General features: G+C 37.9%; 2 protein-coding genes across 2 annotated transcripts in view; both read left to right on the top strand.

Annotated features, from left to right (window-relative positions):
- LOC143492529 (uncharacterized) overlaps positions 1 to 5446 on the top strand; it is a 147689-nt gene extending 142243 nt beyond the window's left edge. Inside the window, exons 8-10 of the mRNA XM_076990857.1 lie at positions 595 to 4479; positions 4624 to 4739; positions 5218 to 5446. Of these exons, the coding sequence (XP_076846972.1) occupies positions 595 to 4479; positions 4624 to 4739; positions 5218 to 5304 (4088 nt within the window). The 3' untranslated portion in view covers positions 5305 to 5446. The remainder of the gene's footprint in view (positions 1 to 594; positions 4480 to 4623; positions 4740 to 5217) is intronic.
- LOC143492533 (uncharacterized) overlaps positions 1 to 19481 on the top strand; it is a 695466-nt gene that overhangs the window by 338088 nt on the left and 337897 nt on the right. The gene's annotated exons all lie outside the window — the stretch shown is intronic.

The raw sequence follows: 19481 nt of genomic DNA, 5'->3' as shown, positions 1-19481 counted from the left end.
GTAAACGAATGAAGCATGTAAACAACCTTACCGATGTATCTGTGAGAAATGACAGCGACGTGCTGATTGGCGACACACAACGTGAATACTTTCAGTTTTGTCCATTGACAGTGAAACAGCAGAAGACGTTATGTTTAAGGCAAAACGTTGTGTACATCGAACATGCTCGTAGCGACCAAATCATACCAGTACCGATGGGTGATCCTTGTGAAACAAAAACTATCATTGGTGACGGTAACTGTTTATTCAGATCACTGGCATTTGCAATTAGCGGAAGTGAGAAAGAACACAGAAAAATACGACGTGCTGTAACTACACAAATGGAGAGAAATGAATCTAAGTACATTAGTTGTCTTCGACAAGGGTTTTCATCTGTTGCAAATTATCTTTCTACTTCCCGAATGAAATACGTGGGAACCTGGGCTACTGAAGTTGAAATACAAGCTGCAGCCGATCTTTTTTTTACCAATATATTTACATTCACTAGAAATGCGTGGCTAAAATATTCATCGTGCAATAGTTGCGACCAAGATGTGGGAATATACCTCAAACATTGTAGCGAGTCTCATTATGAAGTGGTGACGTGTGTTAAAGTTCCTGATGGACAGACCTGTGCCGCAGTATGTTTACAGAGATGTGACAGCAGAAAATCAGAAACAAAGTACAGTCGATCTGAACTTGAGAAACGGAGAATCAAATATGAAACAAGCCAAGAGAAAAAGGAGGAAAAGATTCAGAGAACACTGAAACGATACCGTGAAAATGAAATATACAGAGATATCGTCAAAACACGTAGCAGTGTTGAATACGCAACTAATTTGCAACATAAAGAACGGAATAAACAATTAAGCATAAACAAATATGCGACGAATATGGAACACAGAGGAAAAGTTAAACAAGCAAGTGTAAACAAATATGCCACGGATATGGATCACAGAGGAAAAGTTAAACAAGCAAGTGTAAACAAATATGCCACTGACATGGAACACAGGGAACATGTGAAACAATTAAGTATTAATAAATATTCTACAAATGAACATCACAGAGAGACTATAAAAAGACAGAGTTTTGAAGCTTATCATAACGATCCAGAATATCAAACGGCTAAGAAACAGAAGAGTTTTGAAGCTTATCATAATGATCCAGAATATCAAACGGCTAAAAAAGAGAGGAGTATGGAGAGGAGTTTTGAAGCTTATCATACCGATCCTCAACATCAAGCAGCTAAAAAACAACTTGGTATTGAGAGGTATAAAACAGACATCTGCTATGCTAACGTTACTAAAAACAGAAGTAAAGAAAGAAAGAACACAGAAAAAAATAAACACAAAGATATTAACTATGTGATTGAAAAGTTCAGAGAGAAAATAAGTACAGGTCCTGAATATGTGTGTTCAGTATGCCATCGACTATTGTTCAAGAATCAAGTAATCAAATGCAGAAAAGATACATATCTCAACAAAGCCCAGGAGGTTGTTTCCATAGCAGAGAGATGTATTACTGACACATACTTACATCGATGTAATCATGCTTGTGTTCCTAAGTGTAACATTCAAACTGGCCCTGCTGGATCACTGTGGATTTGCTACACATGTCACAGAAAGATTCTTAATGGGAAAATGCCAGAAGAAAGTGTTATGAACAATCTTGCACTACAACCAATTCCACCTGAACTGCACAATCTAAACTCACTTGAACAACATCTGATTGGGATGAATATTCCATTCATGAGACTTGTGTCTTTACCAAAAGGTGGACAGAATGGTGTTCATGGACCTGTTGTGTGTGTTCCATCTAACATTACAGATGTAACAGAAGTGCTACCAAGAACAGAAAATGTTGATTTGATGATTCGCATAAAACTAAAGAGGAAATTGACTTACAAGGGACACTATGAGTACAAATTTGTTAATACAGAAAAAATAAAGGAAGCATTATTGTACCTCAAACAACATAATGACTTTTACAGAGATGTGACATTTAATAATGACTGGGTAAATCCACTAAATAAAACTGAACATGAAACACAAGAGCCTGATGACACATGTACACAGCATGTTGATGAAGAAAACATTGAGGAGAATAATGAATCTGAAGATGTGGATATAGATGAAACCTTGCACGACAGACAACAGCACGGTATGTTCATGGATACCTGTTTACAACCTGTTGATATTGCACAAGAGGTTTTGGATCAGCACTTTGATGGCATAATGTCTGTGGCACCTGCAGAAGGTAATAATCCTGTAAGGCTCTTGAATGATCAATCAAATGAGGCAAAGTGTTTTCCAGTTCTATTTCCAAATGGTATGGGTACTTTTCATGACCACAGAAAAGAGAAACTTACACTGAGCAGATACTTGAACACCAGAATACTCAACGCAGACGGACGTTTTGCAAAGAACTTGGATTACATTTTTTATGGTCAATATTTGTCAGAGTTAAATCAGATTGTATCAAATGTGTCTATTGCATTGAGAAAAGGACATGATACACGCAACAAACCTGTGATTACATCAGAAATGTTGACTAACAGAGAAGCCTTGCAGAACATTTTCAATTTTGATGAAGGGTATAAATTCTTAAGACCTATTCGTGGTACACCCCCTTTCTGGCAAAGTGTTCAAAAAGACCTGTTTGCAATGGTACGACAACTGGGTATTCCCACATGGTTTTGCTCATTTTCATCTGCTGATCTGCGTTGGCCAGAATTATTACAAACCATTCTCAAACAAGAGGGGAGAGAAACTTCTACTGATGATCTAGACTGGTCAGAAAGATGTGCTCTATTAAAAACTAACCCTGTCACAGCAGCCAGAATGTTTGAACATCGATTCCACTGTTTCCTTAAAGATGTGATTATGTCTGAAGCACAACCGATTGGCGAAATTGTTGATTACTTTTACAGAGTTGAATTTCAACAGCGTGGCTCACCTCACACTCACTGCTTGTTTTGGGTCAAAGATGCACCTCAAGTGGACAAAAATGATGATGATGAAGTTGTGTCATTTGTAGATCACTATGTGACATGTGAAATGCCATCGGAGGATGACAAAGAAATGCATGACATTGTTTCCAGTGTACAACAACACAGCAAAAGACATTCAAAATCATGCAGAAAAAAGAAAACAACTTGTCGTTTTAATTTTCCACGCCCACCGAGTAGCAGAACATTTATAACAAGGCGTAAAACTGACAATCCTGAAAAAGATGCTAAAGAGAAAGATGAGAGTTATGTGGAATCAGCCAAAGGTAATAACATGCCTTCAATGGAAAAAGATGTAGCAGAGGCTATCATGAAAAAAGTAAAAGATGCGTTATTGAATACAGATGTTATCTTTGATTCAACTGAGGAGTTATTTGCTTCGCTTGGTATAAGTCAAGAGATATTTGAAGCTGCTTACATCAGAGTGTCTCGAAAAACTACTTTTGTCCTAAAGAGAAAACCAGGTGACATATGGGTAAACCAATACAACAGAGATCTTATACGTTGTTGGAATGCAAATATGGACATTCAGTTTGTAGTTGATGCATATTCCTGCATTGTGTATATAATCTCTTACATTTCCAAAGCTGAGAGAGAGATGGGATTGCTTTTGTCACGTACTCAAAAAGAAGCCACAGAACAAGGTAACCTTGACGCTAAACATGCTTTACGGAAACTCGGAAGTGTATTTTTGCACAATCGTGAAGTTTCAGCTCAGGAAAGTGTGTACCGACTTACTAACATGAAACTGAAAGAAGCCTCTCGCAAAGTGCAATTTATTCCTACTGGTGATAATGTAGTGAGAATGAGTCTTCCACTTCACGTAATACAAACGCGAGCTGAATATGACAATGATGATAATCAAAACATATGGATGAACAGCATCACAGACAGATACAGATATAGACCAAAAACGGACGAATTTTCCCAGATGTGTTTAGCCAGTTTTGCATCGGAGTACAGAATATTGTCAAAATCTGAAAGTTCAGCTCGTGATGCCATAAAGTTGGAGAAAAGCTTAGGATTCATAAGGAAACGGACACGAACAGATTCTGCTGTTGTGCGATACGCTCGCTTTTCACCCACAAAACATCCAGAGAAGCATTATCAAAGTATTTTGCAATTGTTTTTGCCTCATTATTTGGATTGTCAACTCAAGCCACCAACTTTCAACACTTATGAGGATTTTTATAAGACTGGGTTTATCAAATATTCTGATGAAGAAGTCCAATCAGTCAAAACAATAGTAGACTTAAATATGTCATATTTCGAGAAAGATGCTGACACAATAGATGAAGCCGAGGAACAGTTAAAAAGAAACGGTCTAGTTGAAGATGCTTGGGCAGAAATCTGTCCAGAGAATGAACGTGAACGTTTAGAATGTCTTCACAAAAAAGAAAATCCTACTGATGAAATAGAGCAAAATATTTCTGCTGCTGACATACCTGATTTATTACCAACTGAACCACGCTGTGCTATAGGAAAAGAGAAAGGTATGCGAAAAGAGGAAGCAATGTATGTGCTTCGTTCACTAAACGAACAACAGTCTGAAATATTTTACAAAATTCGACATTGGTGTTTAGAAAAGACACTTGCTAAAAACCCGCAGCCATTTCATGTGTTTATATCTGGTCCAGGTGGTGTTGGAAAATCCATGTTAATCAGAGCAATATACTACGAATCATGTCGCATCCTGTCCCGATTGTCAGATAATCCAGATGAGACGCATGTGTTAATAACAGCTCCAACTGGTGTAAGTGCATTTAACATCGACGCTGCAACAATACACAACTGTTTCTCTATATCACCCGAGGTAACGCTGCCTTATCAACCGCTCGGAGATGAAAAGATAAATTCACTGAGAGCTAAATTGGGAAATCTACAAATAGTCATTATTGATGAAATCTCAATGGTTGATCATAAACTCTTATCGTATATTCATGGCAGATTGAGACAAATTAAACAACAAGGAGATTATTCTGCTTTTGGAAATGTGTCTATAATTGCAGTTGGAGATTTTTATCAACTTTCTCCTGTGAAAGGAAAGTCTCTATACACTGAGCCTAAAGGTGTAAATCTGTGGCAGAACCACTTTGCATTGGTTGAGCTCTCGCGAATCATGAGACAAAAAAACATGGAGTTTGCTCAGTTACTGAGTCGTTTAAGAAAACACAAAAGACAAGATAATTTGTCAGAACACGATGTGAATATGTTGAAATTATGTGAAACAGGTGGTGAAGGTGATGAACTGGACAGTACTGCTCTGTATATTTATGCAACAAATGCTGAAGTGGATGATCACAATGCAAATATGTTGAAGAAGGTATGTGCAGACATTACTATCATTCATGCACAGGACTTTGAAAAGGTTGCAAAAACAGGTCGGCTGGAAAAAATGCATGGACATCATGTTCATACTACCCACACGTCTTTACCAGAATCTCTTCATATCGCTGTAAATGCTCATGTTATGCTTCTTAAAAACATTGATGTGGCAGACGGACTTGTAAACGGTGCATTTGGTACAGTTGCTGAAGTGTGTTTTGATTCTGAAGATGACTTTCCAGCCAAAATATATGTCACATTTGAAAATGAAAGAATAGGAAATAAATTAAGAGCAAAACATCCTTGTTTAAAACCAGGATTTGAAAAAGCCACTCCTATTTTCCCTGAAGAAGAAAGAGTGACAAAAAGTGGTGGAATGCGACGACAGTTTCCCCTGAAATTAGCTTGGGCTTGCACTGTTCACAAAGTACAAGGTCTTACTGTGGAAAAAGCTGTTGTGTCACTAAAAAAGATATTTGCAGCAGGACAAGCATATGTGGCCTTGAGTCGTGTAACATCTTTGGAAGGGCTTAAGATAAAAGATTTCAAAGAGAGTGCTATTTATGCAAAAGAAGACATTGAGGAGTCATTACATAACATGCCTCTATTTATTGAACCAGTGACAGAGCTGCCACCTCCCTGTGGGTCATACAAGATTCTTCTGCACAATGTTGAAGGACTAACATGCCATGTGGAAAACCTGAGACATGATACGAGGTACATGGAAGCTGACATTATCTGTGTGACAGAAACTTGGTTACAACCAAATGATTGCAACATTGATATTGAATTATCTGAATTTACATTCTATAGTAAACCCAGATGTTTTTCATATGACACTAGTCAGGTGATGTTTGCTGACTTGAAGGATCGACAACATGGTGGTGTTGGTGTGTATTATAAACGACATACTGGTTGTAGTATTGTTGATTTACCATGCATTAACATTGAATGCCTGCAGTTCATCCTACCTCAGCTGAATACAACAGTGGCAGTTCTGTACAGACCTCCTTCCTACAATCTGGTAATGTTTCAAAATAACCTGATACACTTGATTTCTCATATTGACAGATTCCCAGGAAGAAAAGTGATCATGGGAGATTTCAATGAAAATCTTTTTGTAACACGTACAGTCAGTAATACTATGCAACTCCATGGCTTTACTCAGGTTATAAGAGAACCAACAACTGAATATGGCACTTTGATTGATCATGTATATATCAAAGATGTTTCTGCAGAAGATGTCAGTGTTTCTGTTATGCCAACATATTTCAGTTTTCATGAATGTATTGTACTGAATTGTTTTCATTAATCTTCAATTTCAGGTACTTAACGTTTGCTGACGGTTTGCTGACACTTTACTGACAATTTGGTGACACTTTGAACTAAAACTTTTGATTAAGTCAGGCACAAATTGAAGCGTCCACGATGTGGGGGGCTGGGGGATACAGGGGGTAAACTATCTGGACGGCCTCTTGTGGGAACAGACTAAGGAGCTGAGAGTGCCCTATTAACTGGTTCACAGCATTTTATTTTATTGTATGTATTATTTATTTTATTTTTTTATTTTATTATGAAATATAAAGGTATTCATATAAAATACAGGCCAAATGTTTAACAAAGCAAAACAGTTCTCAAATCATCTGTTAAAGGACTGTTGACAAATACCATACTTCAGGACTGAATCCACAGGTAATACAGTTTCCAACAAGCAATAAACATGGACATTTAACTTCACATCTAATCCTGCACAAACCAAAATTCCTGATTAAAGGCTGGAGCTATTGGTCAAAGAGTGGTCAGTGCTGCCTACATCTCTGGGAACCTGGTGTCATACAGGAAAGCCAGGAATGTCCTTCGAAAAGGCCAGGGACAAGTTGCAGTCAACTATCAAGGATGTGACATCAAGCACATATGGAATGACTTGCATGCTATCACAGATTACAGAGATGGACAGATTTGGTATCTGCTGCGTTCACCAGGTAAGATGTTCTATTGTAATTTGGAGACAAACATATCTTTATGTAAAGTTAAACTACCATTGTACTGTGACAGGTGCACATTAACCATGTCTGTGTCTGATGTGCTCAGATCTTTATGGAGGGTTCCCTTACACAAGGCATGTGGTCTTGATGGCATCAATGGTTCATCAGTGTGCACTGTAGGACCATGTTACAGTCATCTACCAATGATGTCACATCTAGCACATGTGGATTGGCATACACTCTCTCACAGAATTAAAAGGTGGACAGGTCTGTGATACAAGTGTTGCTGCAGGTATGCTAAACATATTTCATATTCCTTTAGAGATCAGACAAACACCTTCACTCTAAATGTCACAGCTGCACCTTAACTATCTCTCTATTTGAAGTGCTCAGATGATTCTTCAGGAGAATTCAGTCACACAAGTCCTTCCTACCTGAGGCTCAACTTCCATATTGGAGGGACTGTGACTACTAGCTGGGCCACCCAATGGAGGATGGGTTCCCTTTTGAGTCTTGGTCCTCCCAAGGTTTCTTCCTAATCCTGCCAAGGGAGTTTTTCCTTGCCACTGTCGCCCCTGGCTTGCTCATTAGGGATATGGACCCATGCGCTTGTAAACCTGCTTGCATACTGCACATAGAGATATATAGATGTCTACACATATTGTGATTACTAACTACAGGTCTGCTTTGAACTCAATAATGACAAAATTTAAATTTACTGTGGACTGTATTATTATCTGATGTTTCTTTTATTTGCTGTGAACCAGTACAGGGCACCTCAGCTCCTTAGTGAGGGATTATTACAATAGTTATACTATACATTATTATTAATTTTTTTAATTATATTTATCTAGATCAATATTTTTAAAGAAATGGTCTCAAATAAACAGACTGAATGTCACAGTCCTGCCTCCCTCCTGTCAGTCATGTCTTCTGTGTTTGTGTCTTTTATTTTGAAATTCCTAGTTGTCTGACTTCACTCCCCTGCCTTGTTTTCTGCCCCTCGTTATTGCTTTCTGTTGTGTCTTGTTAAGTCCCTTGTTTGGTCAGTGTATTTAAGTCTTGCGTTTAGTCTTTTTTTTGGTGTGTTATTGTAAGTACCTCTTGCTTGTATGCTATTTGGTATCTTGGTCTTTTGTGTCTGTAATACTAGTGTGTATGTACTCTGTATTTTGCATTCTCTGTTAGATGTACTTTGTGTGACTTTGGTTTCTCTAGTGATTTTGCTTGTTGATGTCTTTCCTTTTCTTTACCCTTATCCACCCAGTTATTTCTGTTAGTGTTGTTTGGTTCATATGTTAGGTGTTTTGATTATTCTTGGGGTATGTTCTGTGTGCTGTGTATATGTATTTGTTTTCATGTTCAGTGTAACAACTAGGAGAGAAGGCTGAACGCAAGTGCGGACTGACCAATGACTTAATACCAAAAGATTTGCATTGTGTTGATTTTGTCAGTTATAAATAAAATACATTTTATTTTATGTTTATAAAGAGGTTCTCTTGTGTTGACAATTTGCATTGGTCTCAAATAAACAGAGCCCAAATATGAAAATATATTTGCATTATGTTTGTCAATATATATAATGTTCTGACAATTTTATGCAAATGAAAATCACATACACACTTGTTGTTTTTAGGAAATTGGGATTAGGGTTAGATACAATTTCACATGCAACATTTTAGTCAGCTTTTCAAACACACATACTGCCATTTTCTATATATGACGGAGACCCATAATTCCAGATGTAAAGTACCAAAAGTATATAAGAGCATGTCTTTATGGCATAATATTTTTTGAGTGAGCAAATGTAGGAAAATATATCAACCTATTTGTAAATGGCTTTCTGGCTTGGTGAGTGTGCATGTGTGTGCACTGGATATATGTGCATGACTATGTGCGTGTATGCATGAGTGTCCACATATGGCTATGCACATGTGTGTGTTTGAGTTATCAGGACCAAAGGCCTTAATAACTTTGAGCATGTGAGGTGAAATAATCAGAGGTGGACATTACAGGTTCAGAAAGTAAAAGTCTTCACCAGGATTTTACTGAAGCTTGCTAGATTTTCTAATTAGTGCAATCCAGGTAAAATGTGGAATCAACACAATCCAGGAAGCCTGAGCAAAATCCTGGTGAGGATTTTTACTTCCTGAACCTGCAAAGCCCACCTCTGGAAATAAGCCTCTTGAATGCAGATACTTAGTGCACATAGCCAGTATAAAAACACCTCCACATATCAGGAGTGATCATGAGAAAACTTTGAGAAATGTTGAAAACATTGATCTTTTGAGCTTTAAACAATGTGCTGTATTTTGGAAGGGAGAAGTCTAAAAACTATATGTGCATTTCAAATTTTGTCTCACAGCTCCATCTACTGGCCAAATAATTTGCAACTTTTGACACTTTTTGCATGAAAGAGGTTTGTATGTCTTTGGTATATACAGTGCAGTGTAGTTAGTGTCACATGTCATCAATGATGAATAGAAATGTTTAACAAAGCTGTTAGGACAGATTTGCACATTTTGACCTTTTGGCCAGCGTGCATTTTATTTTATATGATCAGAAAAGCATTAATTTACAATACAGGCAAAACCAACACAATCAAGTACTCAGGTTATTCTGTCCACAGAAGAATTAGGACATCATCACAGTTCAGGACTAATCCACAGATCAGCAGATCATCCAACAGGCAGTAGACATGGACACTGCTGCATATATAGATGAACCCAATCAACAGGCCATTGAGGCACTAAAGACAAAAATACATTTTATTGGAAAAAAAAAATTCAGATCATAGAACTAAATGACATACTGAGATTAGCTTTGTGTGTGTATGAGTGTGTGTTGTTTCATTTGAGCAATAGTTTTCAGTCAGTTCCGGAATTTAGTACTACCATACTGATATTATAGTGACAAATAAGACATTTTAGTGAATTACAAGGTTTATTTATGGTCAGGCAGTGCACTTTTTGTTAGGAGATGTCATTTCAAAGTTAATTATCTAATTGTTCTGAATCATACAAGACCCATTACTTGTCTGCATTCTGCATAACAGGATTGCAGCATAAGTTTTTATGATTTCTTAGGTTTTTGGGTACTGTAGCGCCCTCGACAGGCCAATTTGAAGCACTAAAGGCCCAAAATGATCAAAATAATGTGTATTGGCAAAATGATTCAGATCACAGAACTAAATCACATGCTGAGATCAGCTTTGTGTGTGTTTGTGTGGTGTTTCATGTGAGCAATAGTTTTCAGTCAGTTTCGGTGTTTGGCCACTAGATGGAGCCCAAGTACTATCATACTTATATCTCATTAATCTCAGTAATGCAATATGACATTTTGGTGAATTAAAAGGTTCATTTGTGGTTAGGCAGTGCACTTTTTGTTATAAGATGCAATTGCAATGTTATAGAACTTATTGATCTGGATCATACAAGACCAATTACTTGTCTGTATTCTGCATAACAAGATTGCAGCACGAGTTTTTATGTTTTCTTAGGTTTTTGGGTACTGTAGCGCCCCCGACAGGCCAATTTGAACCAAACTTGGCATACCTCACAAGGACTTCAGGATATAAAAGCCTTTCAAATTTGGAATTAATTGCATACATGGTTTATGAGTTATAGCAATATAGGTCATATATGGCATGGCCACAATGATATAATGGGAAAATGGACCAATCAGATAAATAAAAATCCAACATTTTTTAAATCAGTTTTTACCTACAGAGTCTACTGATTATGCTCATAGCAATTTTTCCATAATTGGATCAAATTCCTATGACTAGTTTGTAAATAGCTATTTTCAAACAATAGATGAATGTGACAAAAGTATGCATTTTTTAATAGGACTTGTAATTGCAAAGTTGTCAGGTCTACTGCAAGGAATAAAAAGGAACAAGTTGCATGTTCCTAAGTGAAAATTTGGAGGAGTTATGCATGATTTTCACAAATAGCGCCACCTAGTGGCCAAATGTTTTAAAACTGCACAGCATGACACATAGTCCTGAGATATGCACAGTGGTGAGGTTTCATGTTGTTTGGCCAATGGTAAGTCTGTCAAATGGCCAATTAATTCAAATAAAAATTAATTGGCTCATGGCGGCCATGTTTTTTGAGTGATGATGTCATCATTGTGTGTCTTGATATCACTTGGGCCCCTGATGATGCCTGTAAAGTTTTGGCTTGATGTGACTAATGGTTTCTGAGAAACAGTTTTTCCCATGTTATAGCGCCCCCTATTGGACAATCGTGGCCAGCTTTGACCTGTGACCTCGGAGTCATATGCCCTAACAACTGTTAAAATTTTATGAAGATCGGTCAAAGCGTTGCTGAGATATGGCTGTTTAAGTAAATTTGGCCACGCCTCGGAGCTATTGATTGACATGTGACAGCCAGACTATATGCAAATCTCAAAATGTTTTTAAGCAACTGTGATAATGAGATTCTCCTGAATATTTTGACACCAAGGTTGTGGTGATCCGATAAAAAACCAGGGACTAGTATAAAAAAGTAGGTTTTGCATATTATGCAAATTAGCAAAAAATCTAAGTAGGCGGAGCTTAATGGTTCTTGAGGCTTTTTTGTTAGGCTTGAGCCAAGGAATCCATCAGAAGTGGAATTTTGTTTCTAGGCCCTACGGTTTGGGAGATATGGACCAAAACGCAAAATGGTGCGCTATAGCGCCACCATCAGGCCAATGTGGGTCTCTGTGCTTTAGCACGGTCTCGCAAAGAGACTACACCATCCTGCCAAGTTTGGTCTCCCTGGGCCTTACGGTCTAGGCTGCAGTATGCGTTTTATCAGTAGAAAAATAATAATAATAATAAGAAGAAAGAAAAAACCCGACAATTACAATAGGTTTCCCACACTACGTGTGTGAACCCTAAATATAGCCGCAAGCGGCAATTGGCGGGTTCACACACGAATAGGCCACTTGGCTTCAATAGGCAATAGACCCAATAGGTCCTTTAGACCCAAAAGAAGCTGTTTGAGTGGAAAAAATGCACAAATAAATCAATGTGCAAAAAAATGTTCAATTGGGGCACTAAAGGCCCAAAAGGATCAAAATAATGTGTATTGGCAAAATGATTCAAATCACAGAACTAAATCACATGCTGAGATCAGCTTAGTGTGTGTTTGTGTGGTGTTTCATGTGAGCAAAAGTTTTCAGTCAGTTTCGGTGTTTGGCCACTAGATGGAGCCCAAGTACCATCATACTGATATCTCATTAATCTCAGTAATGCAATATGACATTTTGGTGAAATAAAAGGTTCATTTCTGGTCAGGCAGTGCACTTTTTGTTATAAGATGCAATTGCAATGTTATAGAACTTATTGATCTGGATCATACAAGACCAATTACTTGTCTGTATTCTGCATAACAAGATTGCAGCATGAGTTTTTATGTTTTCTTAGGTTTTTGGGTACTGTAGCGCCCTCGACCGGCCTATTTGAACCAAACTTGGCATACCTCACAAGGACTTCAGGATATAAAAGCCTTTCAAATTGGGAGTTGATTGCATACATGGTTTATGAGTTATAGCAATATAGGTCATATATGGCATGGCCACAATGATATAATGGGAAAATGGACCAATCAGATAAATAAAAATCCAACATTTTTTTACTCAGTTTTTACCTACAGAGTCTACTGATTATGCTCATAGCAATTTTTCCATAATTGGATCAAATTCCTATGACTAGTTTGTAAATAGCTATTTTCAAACAATAGATGAATGTGACAAAAGTATGCATTTTTTAATAGGACTTGTAATTGCAAAGTTGTCAGGTCTACTGCAAGGTATAAAAAGAAACAAGTTGCATGTTCCTAAGTGAAAATTTGGAGGAGTTATGCATGATTTTCACAAATAGCGCCACCTAGAGGCCAAATGTTTCAAAACTGCACAGCATGACACATAGTCCTGAGATATGCACAGTGGTGAGGTTTCATGTTGTTTGGCCAATGGTAAGTCTGTCAAATGGCCAATTAATTCAAATAAAAATTAATTGGCTCATGGCGGCCATGTTTTTTGAGTGATGATGTCATCATTGTGTGTCTTGATATCACTTGGGCCCCTGATGATGCCTGTAAAGTTTTGGCTTGATGTGACTAATGGTTTCTGAGATACAGTTTTTCCCATGTTATAGCGCCCCCTATTGGACAATCGTGGCCAGCTTTGACGTATGACCTCGTAGTCATGTGCCCTAACAACGGTTAAAATTTTATGAAGATCGGTCAAAGCGTTGCTGAGATATGGCTGTTTAAGTAAATTTGGCCACGCCTTGGAGCTATTGATTGACATGTGACAACCAGACTGTATGCAAATCTCAAAATGTTTTTAAGCAACTTTGATAATGAGACTCTCCTGAATATTTTGACACCAAGCTTGTGGTGATCCGATGAAAAACCAGGGACTAGTATAAAAAAGTAGGTTTTGCATATTATGCAAATTAGCAAAAAATCTAAGTAGGCGGAGCTTAATGGTTCTTGAGGCTTTTTTGCTTGGCTTGAGCCAAGGAATCCATCAGAAGTGGAATTTTGTTTCTAGGCCCTACGGTTTGGGAGATATGGGCCAAAACGCAAAATGGTGCGCTATAGCGCCACCATCAGGCCAATGTGGGTCTCTGTGCTTTAGCACGGTCTCGCAAAGAGACTACACCATTCTGCCAAGTTTGGTGTCTCTGGGCCTTATGGTCTAGGCTGCAGTATGCGTTTTATGCGGAGAAAAATAATAATAAATATAGCCGCAAGCGGCAATTGGCGGGTTCACACACGAATAGGCCACTTGGCTTCAATAGGCAATAGACCCAATAGGTCCTTTAGACCCAAAAGAAGCTGTTTGAGTGGAAAAAAATGCACAAATAAATCAATGTGCAAAAAAATTTTCAATTGGGGCACTAAAGGCCCAAAAGGATCAAAATAATGTGTATTGGCAAAATGATTCAAATCACAGAACTAAATCACATGCTGAGATCAGCTTTGTGTGTGTTTTTGTGTGGTGTTTCATGTGAGCAATAGTTTTCAGTTCGTTTCAATGTATGGCCACTAGATGGAGCCCAAGTACTACCATACTGATATCTCATTAATCTCAGTAATGCAATATGACATTTTGGTGAATTAAAAGGTTCATTTCTGGTCAGGCAGTGCACTTTTTGTTATAAGATGCAATTGCAATGTTATAGAACTTATTGATCTGGATCATACAAGACCAATTACTTGTCTGTATTCTGCATAACAAGATTGCAGCATGAGTTTTTATGTTTTCTTAGGTTTTTGGGTACTGTAGCGCCCCCGACAGGCCAATTTGAACCAAACTTGGCATGCCTCACAAGGACTTCAGGATATAAAAGCCTTTTAAATTGGGAGTTGATTGCATACATGGTTTATGAGTTATAGCAATATAGGTCATATATGGCATGGCCACAATGATATAATGGGAAAATGGACCAATCAGATAAATAAAAATCCAACATTTTTTTAATCAGTTTTTACCTACAGAGTGTACTGATTATGCTCATAGCAATTTTTCCATAATTGGATCAAATTCCTATGACTAGTTTGTAAATAGCTATTTTCAAACAATTGATGAATGTGACAAAAGTATGCATTTTTTAATAGGACTTGTAATTGCAAATTTGTCAGGTCTACTGCAAGGAATAAAAAGAAACAAGTTGCATGTTCCTAAGTGAAAATTTGGAGGAGTTATGCATGATTTTCACAAATAGCGCCACCTAGTGGCCAATAGTTTCAAAACTGCACAGCATGACACAAAGTCCTGAGATGTGCACAGTGGTGAGGTTTCATGTTGTTTGGCCAATGGTAAGTCTGTCAAATGGCCAATTAATTCAAATAAAAATTAATTGGCTCATGGCGGCCATGTTTTTTGAGTGATGATGTCATCATTGTGTGTCTTGATATCACTTGGGCCCCTGATGATGCCTGTAAAGTTTTGGCTTGATGTGACTAATGGTTTCTGAGATACAGTTTTTCCCATGTTATAGCGCCCCCTATTGGACAATCGTGGCCAGCTTTGACCTATGACCTCGGAGTCATGTGCCCTAACAACTGTTAAAATTTTATGAAGATCCGTCAAAGCGTTGCTGAGATATGGCTGTTTAAGTAAATTTGGCCACGCCTTGGAGCTATTGATTGACATGTGACAACCAGACTGTATGCAAATCTCAAAATGTTTTTAAGCAATGTTGATAATGAGATTCTCCTGAATATTTTGACACCAAGGTTGTGGTGATCCGATGAAAAACCAGGGACTAGTACAAAAAAGTAGGTTTTGCATATTATGCAAATTAGCAAAAAATCTAAGTAGGCGGAGCCTAATGGTTCTTGAGGCTTTTTTGTTTGTCTGAAGCCAAGGAATGCACCTGAAGTGGAATTTTGTTTCTAGGCCATACGGTTTGGGAGATATGGACCAAAACGCAAAATGGTGCGCTATAGCGCCACCATCAGGCCAATGTGGGTCTCTGTGCTTTAGCACGGTCTCGCAAAGAGACTACACCATCCTGCCAAGTTTGGTCTCCCTGGGCCTTACGGTCTAGGCTGCAGTATGCGTTTTATCAGTAGAAAAATAATAATAATAATAAGAAGAAAGAAAAAACCCGACAATTACAATAGGTTTCCCACACTACGTGTGTGAACCCTAAAAATAGCCGCAAGCGGCAATTGGCGGGTTCACACACGAATAGGCCTCTTGGCCTCAATAGGCAGAGGCCCAAAAGGTCCTTTAGACCCTAAATGTGAAAAGAAGCTGTTTGAGTGGAAAAAATGCACAAATAAATCAATGTGCAAAAAAAGGTTCAATTGGGGCACTAAAGGCCCAAAAGGATCAAAATATTGTGTATTGGGAAATTGAGTCAGATCACAGAACTAAATCACAATGCTGAGATCAGCTTTGTGTGTGTTTGTGTGGTGTTTGATGTAATAGTTTTTAGTCAGTTCCGGAATATGGGCACTAGATGGAGGCGAAGTACTACCATACTGATATCTCATTAATCTCAGTAATGCAATATGACATTTTGGTGAATTAAAAGGTTCATTTCTGGTCAGGCTGTGTACTTTATGTAAAAAAAAAGATTCAGTTGAGGCACTAAAGGCCAAAAAGGATCAAAATAATGTGTATTGGCAAAATGATTCAGATCACAGAACTAAATCACATGCTGAGATCAGCTTTGTGTGTGTTTGTGTGGTGTTTCATGTGAGCAATAGTTTTCAGTCCGTTTCAATGTATGGCCACTAGATGGAGCCCAAGTACTACCATACTGATATCTCATTAATCTCAGTAATGCAATATGACATTTTGGTGAATTAAAAGGTTCATTTCTGGTCAGGCAGTGCACTTTTTGTTATAAGATGCAATTGCAATGTTATAGAACTTATTGATCTGGATCATACAAGACCAATTACTTGTCTGTATTCTGCATAACAAGATTGCAGCATGAGTTTTTATGTTTTCTTAGGTTTTTGGGTACTGTAGCGCCCCCGACAGGCCAATTTGAACAAAACTTGGCATGCCTCACAAGGACTTCAGGATATAAAAGCCTTTCAAATTGGGAGTTGATTGCATACATGGTTCATGAGTTATAGCAATATAGGTCATATATGGCATGGCCACAATGATATAATGGGAAAATAAACCAATCAGAAAAATAAAAATCCAAAATTTTTTTAATCACTTTTTACCTACAGAGTCTACTGATTATGCTCATAGCAATTTTGCCATAATTGGATCAAATTCCTATGACTAGTTTCTAAAGAGCTATTTTCAAACAATTGATGAATGTGACAAAAGTATGCATTTTTTAACAGGACTTGTAATTGCAAAGTTGTCAGGTCTACTGCAAGGAATAAAACGAAACAAGTTGCATGTTCCTAAGTGAAAATTTGGAGGAGTTATGCATGATTTTCACAAATAGCGCCACCTAGTGGCCAAACGTTTTAAAACTGCACAGCATGACACATAGTCCTGAGATATGCACAGTGGTGAGGTTTCATGTTGTTTGGCCAATGGTAAGTCTGTCAAATGGCCAATTAATTCAAATAAAAATTAATTGGCTCATGGCGGCCATGTTTTTTGAGTGATGATGTCATCATTGTGTGTCTTGATATCCCTTGGGCCCCTGATGATGCCTGTAAAGTTTTGGCTTGATGTGACTAATGGTTTCTGAGAAACAGTTTTTCCCATGTTATAGCGCCCCCTATTGGACAATCGTGGCCAGCTTTGACCTATGACCTCGGAGTCATGTGCCCTAACAACTGTTAAAATTTTATGAAGATCCGTCAAAGCGTTGCTGAGATATGGCTGTTTAAGTAAATTTGGCCACGCCTTGGATCTATTGATTGACATGTGACAACCAGACTGTATGCAAATCTCAAAATGTTTTTAAGCAACATTGATAATGAGATTCTCCTGAATATTTTGACACCAAGGTTGTGGTGATCCGATGAAAAACCAAGGAGTAGTAGGAAAAAGTAGGTTTTGCATATTATGCAAATTAGCAAAAAATCTAAGTAGGCGGAGCTTAATGGTTCTTGAGGCTTTTTTGTTTGTCTGGAGCCAAGGAATGCACCTGAAGTGGAATTTTGTTTCTAGGACCTACGGGGTGGGAGATATGAACCCAAACGCAAAATGCTGCGCTATAGCGCCACCATCAGGCCAATTTGGGTGTCTGTACTTAAGCACGGTCCCGCAAACAGACTACACCAGTCTGCCAAGTTTGGTCTCCCTGGGCCTTACGGTCTAGGCTGCAGTATGCGTTTTATGCGGAGAAAAATAATAATAATAATAAGAAAGAAAGAAAGAAGAAAAATCCTAACAATAACAATAGGTTTCCCACACTACGTGTGTGAACCCTAAATATAGCCGCAAGCGGCAATTGGCGGGTTCACACACGAATAGGCCTCTTGGCCTCAATAGGCAGAGGCCCAAAAGGTCCTTTAGACCCTAAATGCGAAAAGAAGCTGTTTGAGTGGAAAAAATGCACAAATAAATCAATGTGCAAAAAAATGTTCAATTGGGGCACTAAAGGTCCAAAAGGATCAAAATAATGTATATTGGCAAAATGATTCAGATCACAGAACTAAATCACATGCTGAGCTTTGTGTGTGTTTGTGTGGTATTTCATGTGAGCAATAGTTTTCAGTCAGTTCCGGTGTTTGGCCAAGTACTATCATACTGATATCTCATTAATCTCAGTAATGCAATGACATTTTGGTGAATTAAAAGGTTCATTTCCGGTCAGGCAGTGCACTTTTTGTTATAAGATGTAATTGCAATGTTATAGAACTTATTGATCTGGATCATACAAGACCAATTAATTGTCTGTATTCTGCATAACAAGATTGCAGCATGAGTTTTTATGTTTTCTTAGGTTTTTGGGTACTGTAGCGCCCCCGACAGGCCAATTTGAACCAAACTTGGCATACCTCACAAGGACTTCAGGATATAAAAGCCATTCAAATTGGGAGTTGATTGCATACATGGTTTATGAGTTATAGCAATATAGGTCATAAATGGCATGGCCACAATGATATAATGGGTAAATGGACCAATCAGAAAAATAAAAATCCAAAATTCTTTTAATCACTTTTTACCTACAGAGTCTACTGATTATGCTTATAGCAATTTTTCCATAATTGGATCAAATTCCTATGACTAGTTTGTAAATAGCTATTTTCAAACAATTGATGAATGTGACAAAAGTATGCATTTTTTAATAGGACTTGTAATTGCAAAGTTGTCAGGTCTACTGCAAGGAATAAAAATAAACAAGTTGCATGTTCCTAAGTGAAAATTTGGAGGAGTTATGCATGATTTTCACAAATAGCGCCACCTAGTGGCCAAATGTTTCAAAACTGCACAGCAAGACACATGGTCCTGAGATATGCACACTGGTGAGGTTTCATGTTGTTTGGCCAATGGTAAGTCTGTCAAATGGCCAATTAATTCAAAAAAAAATTATTGGCTCATGGCGGCCATGTTTTTTGAGTGATGATGTCATCATTGTGTGTCTTGATATCACTTGGGCCCCTGATGATGCCTGTAAAGTTTTGTCTTGACGTGACTAATGGTTTCTGAGAAACAGTTTTTCCCATGTTATAGCGCCCCCTATTGGACAATCGTGGCCAGCTTTGACCTGTGACCTCGGAGTCATGTGCCCTAACAACTGTTAA

This window comes from Brachyhypopomus gauderio, unplaced genomic scaffold, assembly GCF_052324685.1.
Source record: "Brachyhypopomus gauderio isolate BG-103 unplaced genomic scaffold, BGAUD_0.2 sc78, whole genome shotgun sequence".
Lineage (NCBI taxonomy): Eukaryota > Metazoa > Chordata > Actinopteri > Gymnotiformes > Hypopomidae > Brachyhypopomus > Brachyhypopomus gauderio.
This window is presented reverse-complemented; position numbering and strand designations above follow the sequence as displayed.